The sequence below is a fragment of the Salmo salar genome, chromosome ssa05 (assembly GCF_905237065.1).
Source record: "Salmo salar chromosome ssa05, Ssal_v3.1, whole genome shotgun sequence".
In the NCBI taxonomy this organism is placed as follows: domain Eukaryota; kingdom Metazoa; phylum Chordata; class Actinopteri; order Salmoniformes; family Salmonidae; genus Salmo; species Salmo salar.
The window spans coordinates 54099972-54118376 of NC_059446.1; the positions used below are offsets into that span (position 1 = coordinate 54099972).

General features: G+C 42.1%; 1 protein-coding gene across 1 annotated transcript in view; it reads right to left on the bottom strand.

The window, feature by feature from the left end:
• The window catches only part of LOC106605130 (mitogen-activated protein kinase kinase kinase 5), a 33594-nt gene that overhangs the window by 14509 nt on the left and 680 nt on the right, over positions 1-18405 (bottom strand). The window contains exons 2-14 of the mRNA XM_014200475.2: positions 18261-18400; positions 17334-17521; positions 16856-17024; positions 8775-8881; positions 8289-8459; positions 7756-7868; positions 7179-7338; positions 3623-3773; positions 3123-3227; positions 2704-2756; positions 1857-1952; positions 1135-1219; positions 346-479 (exon numbers count right to left, since the gene is read on the bottom strand). Coding sequence (XP_014055950.1) covers positions 346-479; positions 1135-1219; positions 1857-1952; positions 2704-2756; positions 3123-3227; positions 3623-3773; positions 7179-7338; positions 7756-7868; positions 8289-8459; positions 8775-8881; positions 16856-17024; positions 17334-17521; positions 18261-18400 — 1672 coding nt within the window. The remainder of the gene's footprint in view (positions 1-345; positions 480-1134; positions 1220-1856; positions 1953-2703; positions 2757-3122; positions 3228-3622; positions 3774-7178; positions 7339-7755; positions 7869-8288; positions 8460-8774; positions 8882-16855; positions 17025-17333; positions 17522-18260; positions 18401-18405) is intronic.

Consider the following 18405-nt stretch of genomic DNA (forward strand, 5'->3'; position numbering starts at 1 on the left):
ATCGTGAATCGTTTCGCTCACAATTATATAATATATTATACATAATATATTATACATATTAGGCTCAAAGAATAATTGGGATTTATGGTATAATGTGCAAAGAAAAGTAGCCTGGTCCCAGATCTGTTTCGTCGTGTCAACAAGTATGGTCATTGTTTGACAATACAGCAAAAACAGATCTGGGACCAGGAAAAAAAAAAGAAAGAAAAAAAGGGGGAAATGTAGCCTGGTCCCAGATCTGTTTGTGATGTCGTGTCAACAAGTATGGTCATTGTTTGACAATACAGCAAAAACAGATCTGGGACCATGCAAAAAAAAAAAAAAGGGGAAATGTGTTTTCCATACGTTCTGTCTTTCTCTGGGATCTCCTTGATGGCGATGCGGACTTGGTTGCTCAGGTCCCTCCCAGCATACACCACGCCATAGGTTCCTTTACCCAGAACCACCTTGTCGCCGTTTTCGCTGGTCTCATAGATAAACTGCAGGAGGTAAGGGAGAAGGTTTATTCAACAGGAAGACGGGTGTGAAACTAAATGTGTGTGTGTTTCATAAAAAATGTGTTTTAGAGTGTGTAGGTTAGAAATATTGTAAAGAATTTCACAGGCAACCACAACAGAAAAGGTTGAGTGAGAGCGCGAAGCAATGGAAAAATATGCTAATTTAGAAACCTTCTGCTGTTCTGAACTACAGTGAACTGAAATACTATTTGAAATTATTTCAAATTGTATTTGAACCCAGGTTTGCTGGAGTGACATGCTGGACTGAATCCAATGTTCTGTGAATACCAGGAACTTAACACACACAAAAATGAGGGGTCGGGAATACGTTAACCATTGGGGAGCGGTTAAGGGAAACTTTTCACCTTTTGACCCCATCATGACAGGCCTTGTTTGTGTACTGGTAGGGTAGAAGGGGGGGGTCAAAAACAGAAAAGCAGCCTCGAGAGGGAGGATTCTAGGCTTCTATGGTCCTATCTCAATTTGTCTCTCCGCAATTCCTTGAATCCTTTCCAACCGTATTGGAGGAGAAGGTCCAATGTCTCTCCCCTCAAACCCTGGTTTCCAATGCGTTTTCAGAAGGAAGCAAGAAAAGAGGAAATCGAGGAAAGATGAATTGAGAAAGAGCCTAGCTGACCTCCAGTAATCCTCCAGTGAGCTCGCTGGGGTACTCCACTGGGGATTCTGCCTGGCTTAGGAGAGAATTGACCAGCTCACAGAACCTGACGGAGAAACAGCACACACAAGAAACTAAATCATATGGAAAGACAGTCATATATTCATGGACCTCACAGGCAAATCATAGATAAGACCTGCTGAAACACACGCAAACAAATTCAGTACACAGCACTGTTATCAATCTTATATGTCATGACATATTAAATGGGACCTTTCGATTGCCAGTTATTTGCCTTTCACTGATTGCACAAATACTACTATGAAAACCACTTCCTATTTCCTTCCTTCTCAGAAAGTCTTGGATAACACTGGGTATTTACTGTATCCCAATACACAACACCTAGATAATAATGTACTGTATTAGCACACAATGTAAAATTCATACACCTATCAATCCACACAGAAAGGGGAGAGAGAAGCAGGCTCTATTTCCATATGCCAGAGTAAAATAAACATTAACAGTTGTCATGTCAACACAATCAAATAATGTGATAATGGTTGAATGAACAGGCCCAATCTGTATGTAAGTTTTATGTGGGGAATGAATCATTGGTTGATATGGTTGGTTGTTACACCAGTTCCTGCTAGACAGCTGGGCTAAAGGCTGTCTTTTGGTGTGTGTTTGTGCGTGCGTGAGCGTGTGTCTGTGTATAAGTGTGTTTGTATGCGTGTGGGACTCACCCTTTACAGTGCAGCTCGCTGGGAAAGCAGAGTTGGAAGTCATCCGAGTTCTCCAGGACATACAGGAAGCAGCTACGCTCGTCAAACTTGGAAACACTGAACAGGTCAAAAAGGTTAGAGAGGGGGATTAGGAACTACACAACACTTCAAAGCGAACAGCGGCATCACAACGAAATAACAACAAGTATTCTCAAAATAGCAATGCAGGCAAACAAAGTTTAGGGAATATGAATCAAGACAAGAAAAGCCAATAATAACACATTCAATACGTGGCTCTGCAATTCAGAGAAAAACTTTTTCTTTGTATCTCGTATAGATTGAAATACTGATAAGTTTCAAGCCACCGGGTGATAGTGTTGCAAATACAAACTGAAATAAAATAAATCTATCTACTGCCCTGTAGGCAGTTCGGTAAGCAAAACAAGGGTAAAGTACACAGTGACCTCCACAGCCAAATAGACACGGACTCACACGCACACATATCCAGTCACAGTCTTTTAAAAGAGCACAGACAAAAACACCCTGATGGCCAGTGGCCAAGTCCGCCAGACAGTTAAAGTGTTCAGACTCAGTAGACCGCAACCTGGGTTCAAATACTATTTGAAATCCTTTCAAATACTTTAGCTGGGCTTGACTGAGCACAATGGAACCAATAGAGTAGTCGCAAACCTGCAAACTCCGCCCATCTGGAACTCCAGGCAGGCTAAAGCAAACGCTGAAATATTTCAAATAGTATTTAAACCTAGGTCTGGTAGACTAGCCCTGATGATATGCATCTGCTGCAGTTGTGAACACCACACACCCACACATCAAATGTTAGCACACTCTGTACTGTCTGTTACTGTACCTCACTCCCCGGATTTGCGAGGCTGGGAAAGTCCACTGGGCTTTCTGGCCTTTCTATGGAAGGGAAGACATGGCAGACTGTCAAAATGCTCACTCAACAGTATGCACGTGCCTGCACACACTCGCGAGCACACTTCCTCATTAGGCGTTTAGGCGTGTCTTTCTTTCCCGTCACTGATGTGCTGCCGTTAAGAAAACACTCCACGCCTATTCTAGTTAGTTAAACACACCATTCTGTCTCACACTATTCCTGAACTACCATTTTCAATGTCTTGACAGGTTGAAAACTGTAGACCTGTACAGTATAACTCAGTAGTTAAATATCTACAAGGCGGTAGGGGTCTGTTTACCTGGTCCCAGATCTGCTTGTACTGTATAGCCAACTCTTATGGTCATTATCATGCCAAACATGGTCTGTACCTTCAGGGGTGTGATGTGGTTGAGCTGAACCGTGCAGCTGTCGTCCTCCTCACTCACACATACTATGGTGGGTTGGAGCACTTTGGTCGGCTCCAGGATCAGAACCTGAGGAACGGCAATGGTTAATGGTGATAACAGTTTTTAGCATTAAAAGGTTACTTTTTCTAAATACTTTTGCTGCAGAAAGGCACTGTACATTGTTAATGTGACAAACTATCCCGGCAGGGTGACGCCAAGTGCCAACTTCATTAGCAATTATCTAACCATGACGGTGCAGTTAAAATACATGTTAAAGCAAATATTTTTTACTGCTCTGCATTTGAATGCCCAGAACTGTTATATACTAGACAGAGAGAATCTATTGAGATCTCATAAAGCAATGTGGGTTTGAGGAACTGGGAGTACTGGGAGTGGTGGAGTCTGACAGAGTGTCTTGGCAACGGTCAAGACACTCCAACTAAATAAAGCTGAATGTACTGGGAGCTGTGGTGAGGTCTTACTGGGCAGCGGTCAGTGGAAACAGTGGGCTTGCAGGCTTGCAGCATCAGCTCCATCCAGAAGTCCACAGTCTCCTGTTTAGACAGTTTCACCTCCGGGGGCTTGGTGAATTGACGATACAAGATGAATGTCTCCATGATCGAGCCCACATACCTCAAAAGAAAGATGTGAATAAGTATTTGAAAATCAAAATAAAGTTGACCTTAAAGAGACATTGACATTGACCTTAAAGAGGCCATACCAATATTTTTCTTAGTGGAAAGGGGTCCCCTAAATGGACAGTATCTTTAACATTAAAGGCCCCGCATAAAATCATGTTTTTCATCAAATGGATGATATTTGGATGAAACCAGATCAGAGTTGGATGACCAAAGTATGAAAAATTACTGTTGCTGATACATTGATCAAGTCTGATCATAAAGTTACTGGTCCCCTCCCCGTGTCAAAAACTTGAATTCAGATGGTGGGATTATTTAGGGTTTTGTGTGACATCACATAAAGCCCTAATTTGAATATACCAATGGTAATGTCTTATTCTCTTACCTAATTTAAATAAGTACCGCCTCGTAACCATCAGCGCAGAAAGTGTGTTTGCAGAAGGGTGTGGTTTACATAGCTAGCTAGTCTACTGGTGCCAAAACTTGACTGCAGGGTGACATCAGATTACAGGTTTCTCCTATTCATCTATGGCAAAAAAAAAATATAGGTTTCCCCTTTCATCTGTGTCTGGTGTTTGCTAGTTACTGGCTAGCTAGTTCTTCAGCCATCATGGAACAAAAAGGGGGGAAGGGTCATTCAAAATTCAGACGCAGTTGTCATGTAATATATCTGTCAGTGCTGCTGTAAACTGCAACAGAAGAGACATGCCAAATGGGAGATTTTGACATCATTGATAGTCATGGTTTATGAACATGGTCTGGCAGTCAACATATATATATATTTTATGAGGCATACCCAGACCTCAGCCTGTCCAGTTTCAACTGAAATTGTCCAAGACGAACTAGCTACAAGATGAACAAGCTAACTATCTTCATGATCTCACTGCAACACTGCTGTCATGACGTGGCCCTTTCTGGTTGTAGATCATGGCTTCCCCCTCTCTTTCTCTCACTTTCTCCCAGGTTTTATTGCCCCAGGTCATAAATACCACAGAGACTCTCCCTGACCATGCAATTGAGAGAGAGTTTCACAGTAAGACAAATGGATTCTCCCGCCCAATTCTACTACGTCCCAGAATTTGAGAATGGAACAATATTCCTATTTTGGAGAATGTGTAAACGGTCGGTGGAGAAGCCAGCTACGACCCGGTCCGTTTTGTTTCATGTTTGTGACCTCATGAAAGACAAGTGCCTCAGTTATGAGGTTTGCATCTAATTGTTGTATAAAATGAATAAGTAAAGATGAAACTATTTGTGAAATTATGTAATGTGAGGTTAACCTTTAATTTGAGAGAATTGTATTCCCTGTAACGTTTCATTAGTCAGTGGCCAGGTCCCCATGAGCATGCCTTTTCTATTGTTACGAGTAAAACCCACTCCTGAGGAAATTCACATCAGACCACGCAAACCCTGGTGTAAGCTAAGGTTGCAATGGTTGTTGAATTCCTAACCATACCACGTGGAGCATTGGCTACACGGCTGGAAATGGTTGAACTCTGAGACTATCGATCCCTACAGAATAAGAGCAAATCTTAGATACGAATTACTGGACTGCAGCTAGAAATTATGTAAACCGAGGATGCGAATACCGACAACCGCTGAAACATCTATTCTAAGAACAATGGACGCCTGATGTATCCAATACAACAGACACTATCAGGAGCTGCTGATGAAGCTACCACCATGAAAGACATTATGACTTCTGGGGAAGTAACCAGAGACTCTCTGATGAACTGACTCTCTAGCAGACGGACCGACGATTCCAACAGAGAAGACAACAACGACACCCGGGCGTAAATATATTTATTGCAATTATTCCCGAATGAAAGGCTGTTCATGTGCTAAGGGATTAGTATTTTAATGACTATAATTATCCACTGTGTGTAGTGATCCATTGTGTCTTTCCCACTCCTTTATCAGTCCACACCCCATTTCCTTTGTATACCAAACCGCCGTCATATCGGTTTAGCCCACTGGGGAATCTTCCTTATCATCGTTAGTAACCAATATCTACTGTTCGTTAAGTATTTCTGTGATTATTTAGTTAGTTAGTAAATAAATAATTAAGCCAATTGGTCTATGGATGATTCATGGTGTAGGCTGGGTTCGTGCAGATAACCAATAATTCTACGACGTTTGAAATGCGACTGACATGAGGTAAAGAATAATTCAGTAATTGAAGACTAATTGATCAGATATTAAAATATCTGAAGAGTTATATTTGGAAAATTATAACTTTGTAATCTGAAGATTTTCCGTGGTGCCCTGACTTCCTAGTTAATTAAATGTACATGATTAGTTTGATCACGTAATAATAATTACAGAGAAATGATTTGGTAAAATAACAGTCTTCACCTTTAATGATAGCCAGAGACACGACACTGCTCATTACGTCCAAGTTAAACATAAGTATTTCAAAGAAATGTCAGTCAAGGTGAGCTCCCTCCCACTCAGCCTATTAGCTCCCTCCCCACTCAGCCTGTCTTTTCAGCCTTACTGATAGTTAGACATTAGAGGAAAAGTGAATTTTCTCAAATTCTGAGCATTTTTTAAAAATCGGGAAAAAAATATAAAGTCTATTTTACATGGTAATCCGAATGACTGTGTGGGCCCTTTAACAAGATATTTTGAAATGTGCCCTCTCATTCTGGTTTCTAATCATCTCAATCTCAAAAACAAGGTTCAAATAACATCAGTGTTATTGAGTACATCACTGGGGCCAAGCTTCCTGCCATCCAGGACCTATATAATAGGCGGTGTCAGAGGAAAGCCCATAAAATTGTCAGAGACTATAGTCACCCAAGTTATAGACTGTTTTCTCTGCTACCGCACGGCAAGCGGTATGGAGTGCCAAGTCTAGGACCAAAAGGCTCCTCAACAGCTTCTATCCCCAAGCCATAAGACTACGGAACAATTAATAAAATCGCCACCCGACAATTTACATTGACACCCCCCCTCCCTTTTGTACACGGCTGCTACTGGCAGTTTATTATCTATGCATAGTCACTTCACCCCCACCTACATGTACAAATTACCTCAACTAACCTGTACCCCCACACACTGACTCGGTACCGGTGCCCCCTGTATATAGCCTCGTTATTGTTATTCTTATTGTGTTACTTTTTATTTTAGTCTACTTCGGAAATATTTTCTTAACTCTTCTTGTACTGCACTGTTGGTTAAGGGCTTGTAAGTAAGCATTTCACGGTAAAGTCTACACTTGTTGTATTCGGCGCATGTGACAAATAAAGTTGGCTTTGATTTGAATCTGTTAGAATGATATGCTCATATATTTCACATCAAGAATGCCTGTCTGGTCCCAGATCTGTTTGTCCTGTCTCGAATGTTTGCAGTGACAATGACCATAGGATTTGACAAGATGAACTGTGACTCCTCTCACCACATGGGTGCATTGAGCCGGTAGAGTTTCTCTGAAGCCTCGATGACCTTCCTGTGTTCGTTAGCCAGGATGCTGGCTCCCAGGTAGAAGCCTACGTCCCAGTAGTCCTGCATCTTCTCCAAGCTGCCCTTCCTCCCCAGGAGGCTGCTCAGGGTCACGCCTGGATACACACACACACACACAAACAAACACAGATGGGCGCAGACAGACACACGTTAGATAGTGAGAATATTATATTTATATTTTCAGGCTAACAGTATGGCATCGAAATGTAACAAAAGAAAAAGAGACACATGACATGGCACAGAAGCCCAAATAGAATAACAGTGACATGCATTGATACATAATGTACGGGTGTAATTATTTAGTGTCTTTATGCAGGCTGTTAGCAATGATGATAAGTGATTGGCAGGGATTACGACTGCACCAACAATTAGCCCACACTCGGTTGATCACAGACATGGATAAAAAATAAGGCAATTGTAGTTTACTTAAGCAATTAAACAAAACATGAACACACAAGTTCCATTTGACAGGCTACTGATTCAGGGCAGTGGATTGTCTGAGAACAATGTACCTATTTTCCATAGCTCGATGGAGGTGTCAAATTCGTGGCCGGCAGCAATCAAGAGGACAACGTTGTTGATGCCGGAGTGAAGGGTTGGCTCTGTCTCGAAGGCTTTGCCGTACCTGGGGGAGAATCCGTGAAGGGAGATTAAAACTGATTCATTCATTAATTAATACATATTGCTGCCTAGTCAATGAGCTGACCTAAGCAATGATTTGTTTAATAACAGCGTATCATATAGTATCAGGTGTGTCATGACTGTTTATGCCATCTGCAATGTCTTCATTCTAACAGTGTTATGCATTTTTTATGACAGAGGACTCAAGTAAAGTGTAACTGAAAGGATGGAGGGAACTCAAAGGGATAACATAACATAGACTGATGTAGAGCCCTAGTAAGGAGGACTTGACTGGAGTGAGTGAAGGGATGCTGTGTCTACGGTGTACATATTAGGACAAATTACAAGTCCAAACTGCCTTTGATACAAACTCCTTGTGACTCTAAGGCTGTACTAATATGGACACTGTAATGGTGTGTCTCACCAGTAGCAGGCCTGGTCTCGACTGCGATGGTCTTTAAAGCCAGAGCTCATGAACATGTCTTTGTAGATACGGCCGCAGAGGCAGTGCACGTCCGACGCCACCCTGCCACCTGACTCCACAATGGGCAGAATCACCTCCAGGGCCTTGGCACGGTCACCTGGACGATTCCTCCTGAAGGTCAAAGATTAGGAAAAATTATGACAGATGGAATCCTCAGAATCAACAGCCTGTGTTCTGCTGCAAGTTAAAGTGGCGGGTAAATTTCTTGAAGAAAATCTGTGTGCTTGCTTCAAGCTGTCTAAAATAATAAAGATAGGAGAAAAACAGTAGTGTGCTTTCAGAAAGCCCACTAATTAAGTGTTAAAATGGGGGAAGGCTTTAACCCATTTAGTGTTGTATACACGTTATGTCCTTCTATTATATAATGTGAAAGACTATCGTCAAACAGAATATGTGAGCAATACACAAATGGAGGAACAATGGTACCTGTTTAAAGCAAATATGTAGTGAAATTTGATATTCTGCTGGGCAGCCACCAAGCACATGGGCAAGTTGTTCAGAGTCTCTACCAGTTTGATAATGGCATCGTAGTCCTGAAGTCAGAAAGAGGACTGGATTACAGCAAACCCTTTATCAACATTATAATAACATCTCTGATTTCAATGAATTATAAATTAGGCATGGCTACAGACACCTTTAATATTTTTAAATAGACATACAGAGTGAAGTGTCACGTCCTGACCCTTGTAAGAGGTCATTTTCCATAGTAGAGTGGTCAGGGCATGACAGGTGGGTGTTTTAGTTTTCTGTTTCTATGTGGGGTTTTCTAGATTTCTATTTCTATGTTTTTGTTTTCTATGTTTTGGCCAGGTATGGTTTCAATTCAGAGTCAGCTGTCTATCGTCGTCTCTGATTGGAAGCCGTACTTAGGCAGCCTGTTTTTCATGTGTGGGTAGTTGTTTTCCGTTTTGTCAAAATGTACCTTACGGAACTGTTGTCGGTCGTTTTGTTGTTTTGTGCAAGTGTCTTCATTAAAAGTCAAATATGAGCACTATACACGCTGCGCCTTGGTCTCCTTTAGACGACCTCCGTGACAGTGAAGATCCTCATTCAAATTGATTTACTTTAACCCCTGCAGTACTTGTTAGGGTTGGGCGATGTCAACCTTTGTTCTAACTTGATTTAGTAGCCATAAAAAAAATTGTGACATAAAATGAATATCCCCCCTATTTGCCAAGCCAAAAATATATACAGTGCCAGTCAAAAGTTTGGACACACCTACTCATTCAAGGGTTTTTCTTTATTGTAACTTTTTTCTACATTGTAGAATAATAGTGAAGACATCAAAACTATTAAATGACACATATGGAATCATGTAGTAAACAAAAAAGTGTTAAACAAATCAAAATATATTTTACATTCTTCAAAGTAGCCACCCATTGCCTGGATGACAGCTTTGCACACTCTTGCCATTCTCTCAACCAGCTTCACCTGGAATGCTTGAAGGAGTTCCCACATAGCCTGCTTTTCCTACACTCCGCGGTCCAACTCATCCCAAACCACTTCAATTGTGTTGAGCTCGGGTGATTGTGGAGGCCAGGTCATCTGATGCAGCACTCCATCACTCTTCTTCTTGGTAAAATAGCCCTTACACAGTCTGGAGTTGTGTTGGGTGATTGTCCTGTTGAAAAACAAATGATAGTCCCACTAAGCGCAAACCAGATGGGATGGCATATCGACGCAGAATGCTGTGGTAGCCATGCTGGTTAAGTGTGCCTTGAATTATAAATAAATCACTGACAGTGTCACCAGCAAAGCACCCCCACACCTGCTCCTCCATGCTTCACGGTGGGAACCACACATGTGGAGATCATCTGTTCACCTACTCCGCGTTCAACAAAGACGGTTAGAACCAAAAATCTCAAATTTGGACTCATCAGACCAAAGGACAGATTTCCACCAGTCTAATGTCCATTGCTCGTGTTTCTTGGCCCAAGCAAGTCTATTCTTCTTATTGGTGTCCTTTAGTAGTGGTGTCTTTGCAGCTTGAAGGCCTGATTCATACAGTCTCCGCTGAACAGTTGATGTTGAGATGTGTCTGTTATTTGAACTCGGTGAAGCATTTATTTGGGCTGCAATTTCTGAGGCTGGTAACTCTAATGAACTTATCCTCTGCAGCACACGTAACTCTGGGTCTTCCTTTCCTGTGGCGGTCCTCATGAGAGCAAGTTTCATCATAGCGCTTGATGGTTTTTGCGACTGCACTTGAAGAAACTTTCAAAGTTCTTGACATTTTCCAGATTGACTGACCTTCATGTCTTAAAGTAATGATGGACTGTCATTTCTCTTTGCTTATTTGAGCTGTTCTTGCCATAATATGGAGTTGGTCTTTTACCAAATAGGGCTACAGTGAGGGAAAAAAGTATTTGATCCCCTGCTGATTTTGTATGTTTGCCCACTTACAAAGAAATGATCAGTCTGTAATTTTAATGGTAGGTTTATTGGAACAGTGAAAGACCAAATAACAAAAGAATCCAGAAAAAAGCATGTCAAAAATGTTATAAATTGATTTGCATTTTAAATGAGGGAAATAAGTATTTGACCCCTCTTCAAAACATGACTTAGTACTTGGTGGCAAAACCCTTGTTGGCAATCACAGAGGTCAGACGTTTCTTGTAGTTGGCCACCAGGATTGCACACATCTCAGGAGGGATTTTGTCCCACTCCTCTTCGCAGATCTTCTCCAAGTCATTAAGGTTTCGAGGCTGACGTTTGGCAACTCGAACCTTCAGCTCCCTCCACAGATTTTCTATGGGATTAAGGTCTGGAGACTGGCTAGGCCACTCCAGGACCTTAATGTGCTTCTTCTTGAGCAACTCCTTTGTTGCCTTGGCCGTGTGTTTTGGGTCATTGTCATGCTGGAATACCCATCCACGACCCATTTTCAATGCCCTGGCTGAGGGAAGGAGGTACTCACCCAAGATTTGACGGTACATGGCCCCGTCCATCGTCCCTTTGATGCGGTGAAGTTGTCCTGCCCACTTAGCAGAAAAACACCTCCAAAAGCATAATGTTTCCACCTCCATGTTTGACGGTGGGGATGGTGTTCTTAGGGTCATAGGCAGCATTCCTCGTCCTCCAAACACAGCGAGTTGAGTTGATGCCAAAGAGCTCCATTTTGGTCTCATCTGACCACAACACTTTCACCCAGTTGTCCTCTGAATCATTCAGATGTTCATTGGCAAACTTCAGACGGGCATGTATATGTGCTTTCTTGAGCAGGGGGACCTTGCGTGTGCTGCAGGATTTCAGTCCTTCACGGCGTAGTGTGTTACCAATTGTTTTCTTGGTGACTATGGTCCCAGCTGCCTTGATATCATTGACAAGATCCTCCCGTGTAGTTCTGGGCTGATTCCTCACCGTTCTCATGATCATTGCAACTCCACGAGGTGAGATCTTGCATGGAGCCCCAGGTCAAGGGAGATTGATAGTTATTTTGTGTTTCTTCCATTTGCGAATAAAACTGTTGTCACCTTCTCACCAAGCTGCTTGGCGATGGTCTTGTGGCCCTTTCCAGCCTTGTGTAGGTCTACAATCTTGTCCCTGACATCCTTGGAGAGCTCTTTGGTCTTGGCCATGGTGGAGAGTTTGGAATCTGATTAATTGATTGCTTTTATACAGGTAACAAGCAGCTCGTTACCTGTATAAAAGACACCTGGGAGCCAGAAATCTTTCTGATATAGAGGGGGTCAAATACTTATTTCCCTCATTAAAATGCAAATCAATTTATAACATTTTTTACATGCGTTTTTCTGGATTTTTTGTTGTTGTTATTCTGTCTCTCACTGTTCAAATAAACCTACCATTAAAATTATAGACTGATCATTTCTTTGTCAGTGGGCAAACGTACAAAATCAGCAGGGGATCAAATACTTTTTTCCCCCTCACTGTATCTTTTGTATATCACCCATTCCTTGTCACAACACAACTGATTGGCTCAAACGCATTAAGAAGGAAAGAAATTCCACAAATTAACTTTTAACAAGGCATACCTGTTAATTGAAATGCATTCCAGGTGACTACCTCATGAAGCTGTTTGAGAGAATGCCAAGAGTGTACAAAGCTGTTATCAAGGAAAAGTGTGGCTACTTTGAAGAATCTCAAATATATTTTGATTTGTTGAACACTTATTTTGGTTACTACATGATTCCATATGTGTTATTTCATAGTTTTGATGTCTTCACTATTATTCTACAATGTAGAAAATAGTAAAATAAAGAAAAGCCCAGGAATGAGTAGGTTTCCCCAAACTTGTGACAGGTTCTGTATATTTTCATTTATTTAAAATAAATACAATTATAAAATGGACACTAAAAAGACTGCTAAAAATATATTTTAGTAGCCTTTTCCTCTCCGTTGGAGCTGTGGCATAAAATAAATGTGTGTCTGTGTGTGCCGACACGCATGACAGCCTCGTGGGTTGTGCTTCTGTGATACTCTACTCAAAAAAATAAAGGGAACACTAAAATAACACTTCCTAGATCTGAATGTGTCACGGTTGTCGTCTGGAATGGAGGACCAAAACGCAGCAGGAATGTGGATGCTCATCTTGTATATTTATTTAAATAACAAGAACACCAAAAATGCAACAAAAGAAAACGAACTCACGAACAACGAAACAGTCTTGTCAGGCACATTCAGCAAAACAAGAAACAACCTCCCACAAACACTAAACCAAACACATACCCATATATAGGACTCTCAATCAGAGGCAACGAGAAAGCACCTGCCTCCAATTGAGAGTCCAACCCCCCATTAACCTAAACATAGAAACACAACTAACTAGACTAAACATAGAAATACATAAACAAAGAACAGTGCCCAAAAACCCCGGAATACATAAATCAAATACCCTTCTACAAAAAACACCACCCCGAACCACATAAAACAAATACCCTCTGCCACGTCCTGACCAAACTACAATAACAAATAACCCTTATACTGGTCAGGATGTGACAGAATGAATGAAATAATCTTATTAAATACTTTTTTCTTTACATAGTTGAATGTGCTGACAACAAAATCACACAAAAATAATCAATGGAAATCCAATTTATCAACCCATGGAGGTCTGGATTTGGAGTCACACTCAAAATTAAAGTGGAAAACCACACTACAGGTTGATCCAACTTTGATGTAATGTCCTTAAAACAAGTCAAAATCAGGCTCAGTAGTGTGTGTGACCTCCACGTGCCTGTATGACCTCCCTACAACGCCTGGGCATGCTCCTGATGAGTTGGCGGATGGTCTCCCAAGGGATCTCCTCCCAGACCTGGACTAAAGCATCTGCCAACTCCTGGACAGTCTGTGGTGCAACGTGGCGTTGGTGGATGGAGCGAGACATGATGTCCCAGATGTGCTCAATTGGATTCAGGTCTGGGGAGCGGGCGGGCCAGTCCATAGCATCAATGCCTTCCTCTTGCAGGAACTGCTGACACACTCCAGCCACATGAGGTCTAGCATTGTCTTGCATTAGGAGGAACCCAGGGCCAACCGCACCAGCATATGGTCTCACAAGGGGTCTGAGGATCTCATCTCGGTACCTAATGGCAGTCAGGCTACCTCTGGCGAGCTTATGGAGGGCTGTGCGGCCCCCCAAAGAAATGCCACCCCACACCATGACTGACCCACTGCCAAACCGGTCATGCTGGAGGATGTTGCAGGCAGCAGAACGTCCTCCACGGCGTCTCCAGACTCTGTCACATCTGTCACATGTGCTCAGTGTGAACCTGCTTTCATCTGTGAAGAGCACAGGTCGCCAGTGGCGAATATGCCAATCTTGGTGTTCTCTGGCAAATGCCAAACGTCCTGCACGGTGTTGGGCTGTAAGCACAACCCCCACCTGTGGACGTCGGGCCCTCATACCACCCTCATGGAGTCTGTTTCTGACCGTTTGAGCAGACACATGCACATTTGTGGCCTGCTGGAGGTCATTTTGCAGGGCTCTGGCAGTGCTCCTCCTGCTCCTCCTTGCACAAAGGCGGAGGTAGCGGTCCTGCTGCTGGGTTGTTGCCCTCCTACGGCCTCCTCCATGTCTCCTGATGTACTGGCCTGTCTCCTGGTAGCGCCTCCATGCTCTGGACACTACGCTGACAGACACAGCAAACCTTCTTGCCACAGCTCGCATTCATGTGCCATCCTGGTTGAGCTGCACTACCTGAGCCACTTGTGTGGGTTGTAGACTCCATCTCATGCTACCACTAGAGTGAAAGCACCGCCAGCATTCAAAAGTGACCAAAACATCAGCCAGGAAGCATAGGAACTGAGAAGTGGTCTGCGGTCACCACCTGCAGAACCACTCCTTTATTGGGGGTGTCTTGCTAATTGCCTATAATTTCCACCTGTTGTCTATTCCATTTGCACAAAAGCATGTGAAATTTATCGTCAATCAGTGTTGCTTCCTAAGTGGACAGTTTGATTTCACAGAAGTGTGATTGACTTGGAGTTACATTGTGTTGTTTAAGTGTTCCCTTTATTTTTTTGAGCAGTGTGTGTATAATATATATATATATATATATATATATATATATATATATATATATATATATATTATGGTTTGTAAATAATGAAGGGCCTAGCTGCAGAGCACGCAACTCTGCTGTCCCCAGAACTGGATAATTATTCAACGATTCGCATTTTTGACTAATCTTCCTCTCTTATTAGGCTAGTCTTCTATACGTTGTAGGTAGGTTCTGTACATTGTTAATAATAGGCTATTGAAATAGGCCTACTCTACACATCATTTCTTTCATAAGCTTGGCTCAGCTGTAAGTTTCCTTTTGACTTCATTTTTCCACCAAAAATATTGTTTGCACAATTTCACTTCTTGTTGCCTGTAATAGTTTCCATTCAAAATAAATCTGTATTAGAAAATCACCTATAGATTCTGACTTTCACAATTGTTTCCATTTGAAAGCTGCAACTTTAGGACATTAAACACTTTATTAAAATGGCCTACTTGGGAAATATTTTTTATAATGTTAACTTGTCTTAATGCTTTTGATAATCTTTTTTAATTAGTAGGATTTGGCTTTTGGTCATTTGGTTCGCAACAGCAAGTAGGAGGGATGACTCATTTATTTCAGACTAAGCATTGCTTAACTGTAAGGTTTGTTCAAACTACTCATTCTATTTTTCTATCTTGCTATTGTTTGTTCTACCTCTCATTATTACATTAGGCCTATCATGTTAAGTTATTCAAAAACAACTTGAAACTGTCTGAGAACTCTGTTAAATAAATGTATTGTTTGATCAGGAAGTAGTACAGCGGGAGGAGGCGGGAGAAAGCCAGCATGCATAAAAACGGATGTCATATTCATGTCAAATGGAGAGAAAATACAAAATTAGGCTTTTAAAATAAATTAGACACCGGATTGTCCGCTATAAAAAAAAATTATGGATAGGCTTCGGCTATATGCCCAGATCACCCGACACTGAGAGAAAAAAAATATGTTTCTGACTGGACATTTTGCGCTGCTTTGGTGAAAATCTTAGCTTTGTCTACATTGTTCTTTTGCATTCTATAAATTTTTTATAACATATTTATTGAAATAGGTTATGTAGGCTATAGCAAAGAAATAGGCCACTTGGCATGGCCCTGCTGTGGGTTGCCCGGGCAGCTCTTTACTGCGTGGTGCCAATCAAGTTGAAATAGGCTATACATTGTCTGTCACGTCACGATGTCATCACCATCAACGATGGCTGTCAATCAGCTTCGATATCCAATACTATCATTATATCAGCCAACCTCTACTAGACAGTGTTCTTGCCTACAACTGAGACCCCCGATAAGATGAGTTTATTTTTACTCAGAATGACCATGGAGGTTTGCCATCTAATCATTGTTAGCATTCAATCCCCTTTCTATTGGTCTTTGTGTTCGCAGACAAAGAGCATTAATGTTTCAATGAAGGAAACCGTCATGCAAAAACAGGCAACCATCATGCAAAAACAGGCAACCGTCATGCAGACTGTAGATCCGCCACACCAACGCACAGGTTTTAAAGGTAGATTCAGCGATGCATGTAGTAAACTGCAGAGTTGGGCCAATTTCCACAACAACAAAGTATGAGCACGAGGCTAAACTTCTCAGCTATTGTGGTCCTGCAGCTATCACATTGCAGCAGTTACACTGTGTGAGTGAACTGTCTTGCATCACGCTTATCTTCAACATGTGTGGTTCATTCCTCTGCTCGTGGTAACGTCACATTGCCGATTCTCTGTTTAAAAACACCACAAAAGCATTCCACAGCCATAAAAGTGAGCCCATGCCCAAAAATCTACTGCCCAAACACAACAGCCAGCATAACATAAATAAGGGCAGTCTTGACACTGGCAAACACAGTACCACTGAGCCCTCGGTCATGTTCATTAGGCACCAAATAGTAGGAACTACCTGGACTTGTTCAATAAGAAGCGCTCATTTTCATTTTCCATTACACAAAGCTTTGCTACAGTGTAACCTAATAAACATGATCCAGGTCCCTCGCTCCCATAGCTAAGCCCACCTGGACATCCCGGTACGACAGCAGTAGGTTCATGATGATGTCTGGGCTGAGCAGCTCCACCGTGTCAAGGCGCTTCTGGATGCGGCTCAGCTCCTGACTCAAATCCTGGCCACTGAAGCGCTCCCGGGCTGTGCGGATCTCATGCCGGATGGACTCCCGGAAGTACTCACTAATAAGAGAGACAGTTGTACCCTTAAGCAAGGCACTTAGCCCCTGAAACTGCTCTTGATCCAGAGGCATATATTGTATATAGCACGAATGACTGATAATAGCTCATGTCTAACTGAAAGACATTTGCAGTTGGGCAGTCTAGACATTTCCAAGCTTAACCTTGTACTTTATTTGCTGCTATTCTCCCACCCAACCAATCTATCAAACCAAGCAGTTTGGTTGAGCAAAACTAAGTGAAAAACACAACGACGGAGTGAGTCATAAGGGAATAATTAGACATGCAGTGTGGGTAGCATGACATGCTGACCTGGCATGAACGTGCACATTATCCAGCAGTTGGATGAGCCTCTCTACCAGTGGGGTGAGGAGGGGTTCCAGTTGGAAGCTTGGCTGCATCAGTTCTTTGATGCCGTTTAAGAGGGTTGCGTCGCAGGCAAACACCTTGCCCTGTGGCAACACTACATACGGGATGAACGTGTAGCTCCCACACTGCTCCTGAGGGAAGACAAACATACGGGCATTAACATACAAGCTCTCACACACAAGCGTTATCTATATGCAGCATACATAAACATTATGACCAAACCCCAGCACACTATTAGCAAACAGAAACATATAGAATTTTCACTTTGGTACCACTGTATTAACATGTGTTCAAATATTAGGAAATGTTTTTGCTTAATCACATCTCGGCAAAAGCTTAATAAACATAAATGAGGTTACGAACACTGTTCCACTGTCATATGCCTGCTTGAGGACTTATGATAATGGAGAATTCCCCTTGGTACCTTTTCCATACCAGAGTGGTATCATGCTCTAATAGCGGTGCTGCTTTAAACACACATATCTACTAAACACACACATCCACTTGATAGACTGAAGGAAATCCATTGACCTATAAACCCATAAAAGACTGCAATTCAACCTTTGTTCAACAATCCAGAGAAAACAACCCTAGGATCAACTTATATCAGAGAAATCAGGGCAAAAAAATATGTCACAAATGTTTGTTTTTTTAAGTACAGCAGTGGTTATTGCTAATATTACGCAACTGGTGGTGGGATTGTTGTGGCAATGGAGGGGAGATCTTTATGGCACTGTAGCCTACTTCTTCCAAAATGTCACACCCTGTTTACAACCCAACTATCCCCCAAAGTGAGCTGGCAAAAGGCAAACTTGGTCCCTTCGTCAATCCTTCGTCAATCATTTAATAATTGTAAACTCTCACGTGTACCTTGAGTGCTTGAAGGTCACTGTCCTGCTTGTAACAATACAGGATGACGTTATTGGTCATGCTGAAGCTCTCTCTTACGCCCAGGTGATAGAAGAGGGACTGCTGGCAGTAAGTATCACTCATTTCTACCACTGCCACATCTGTC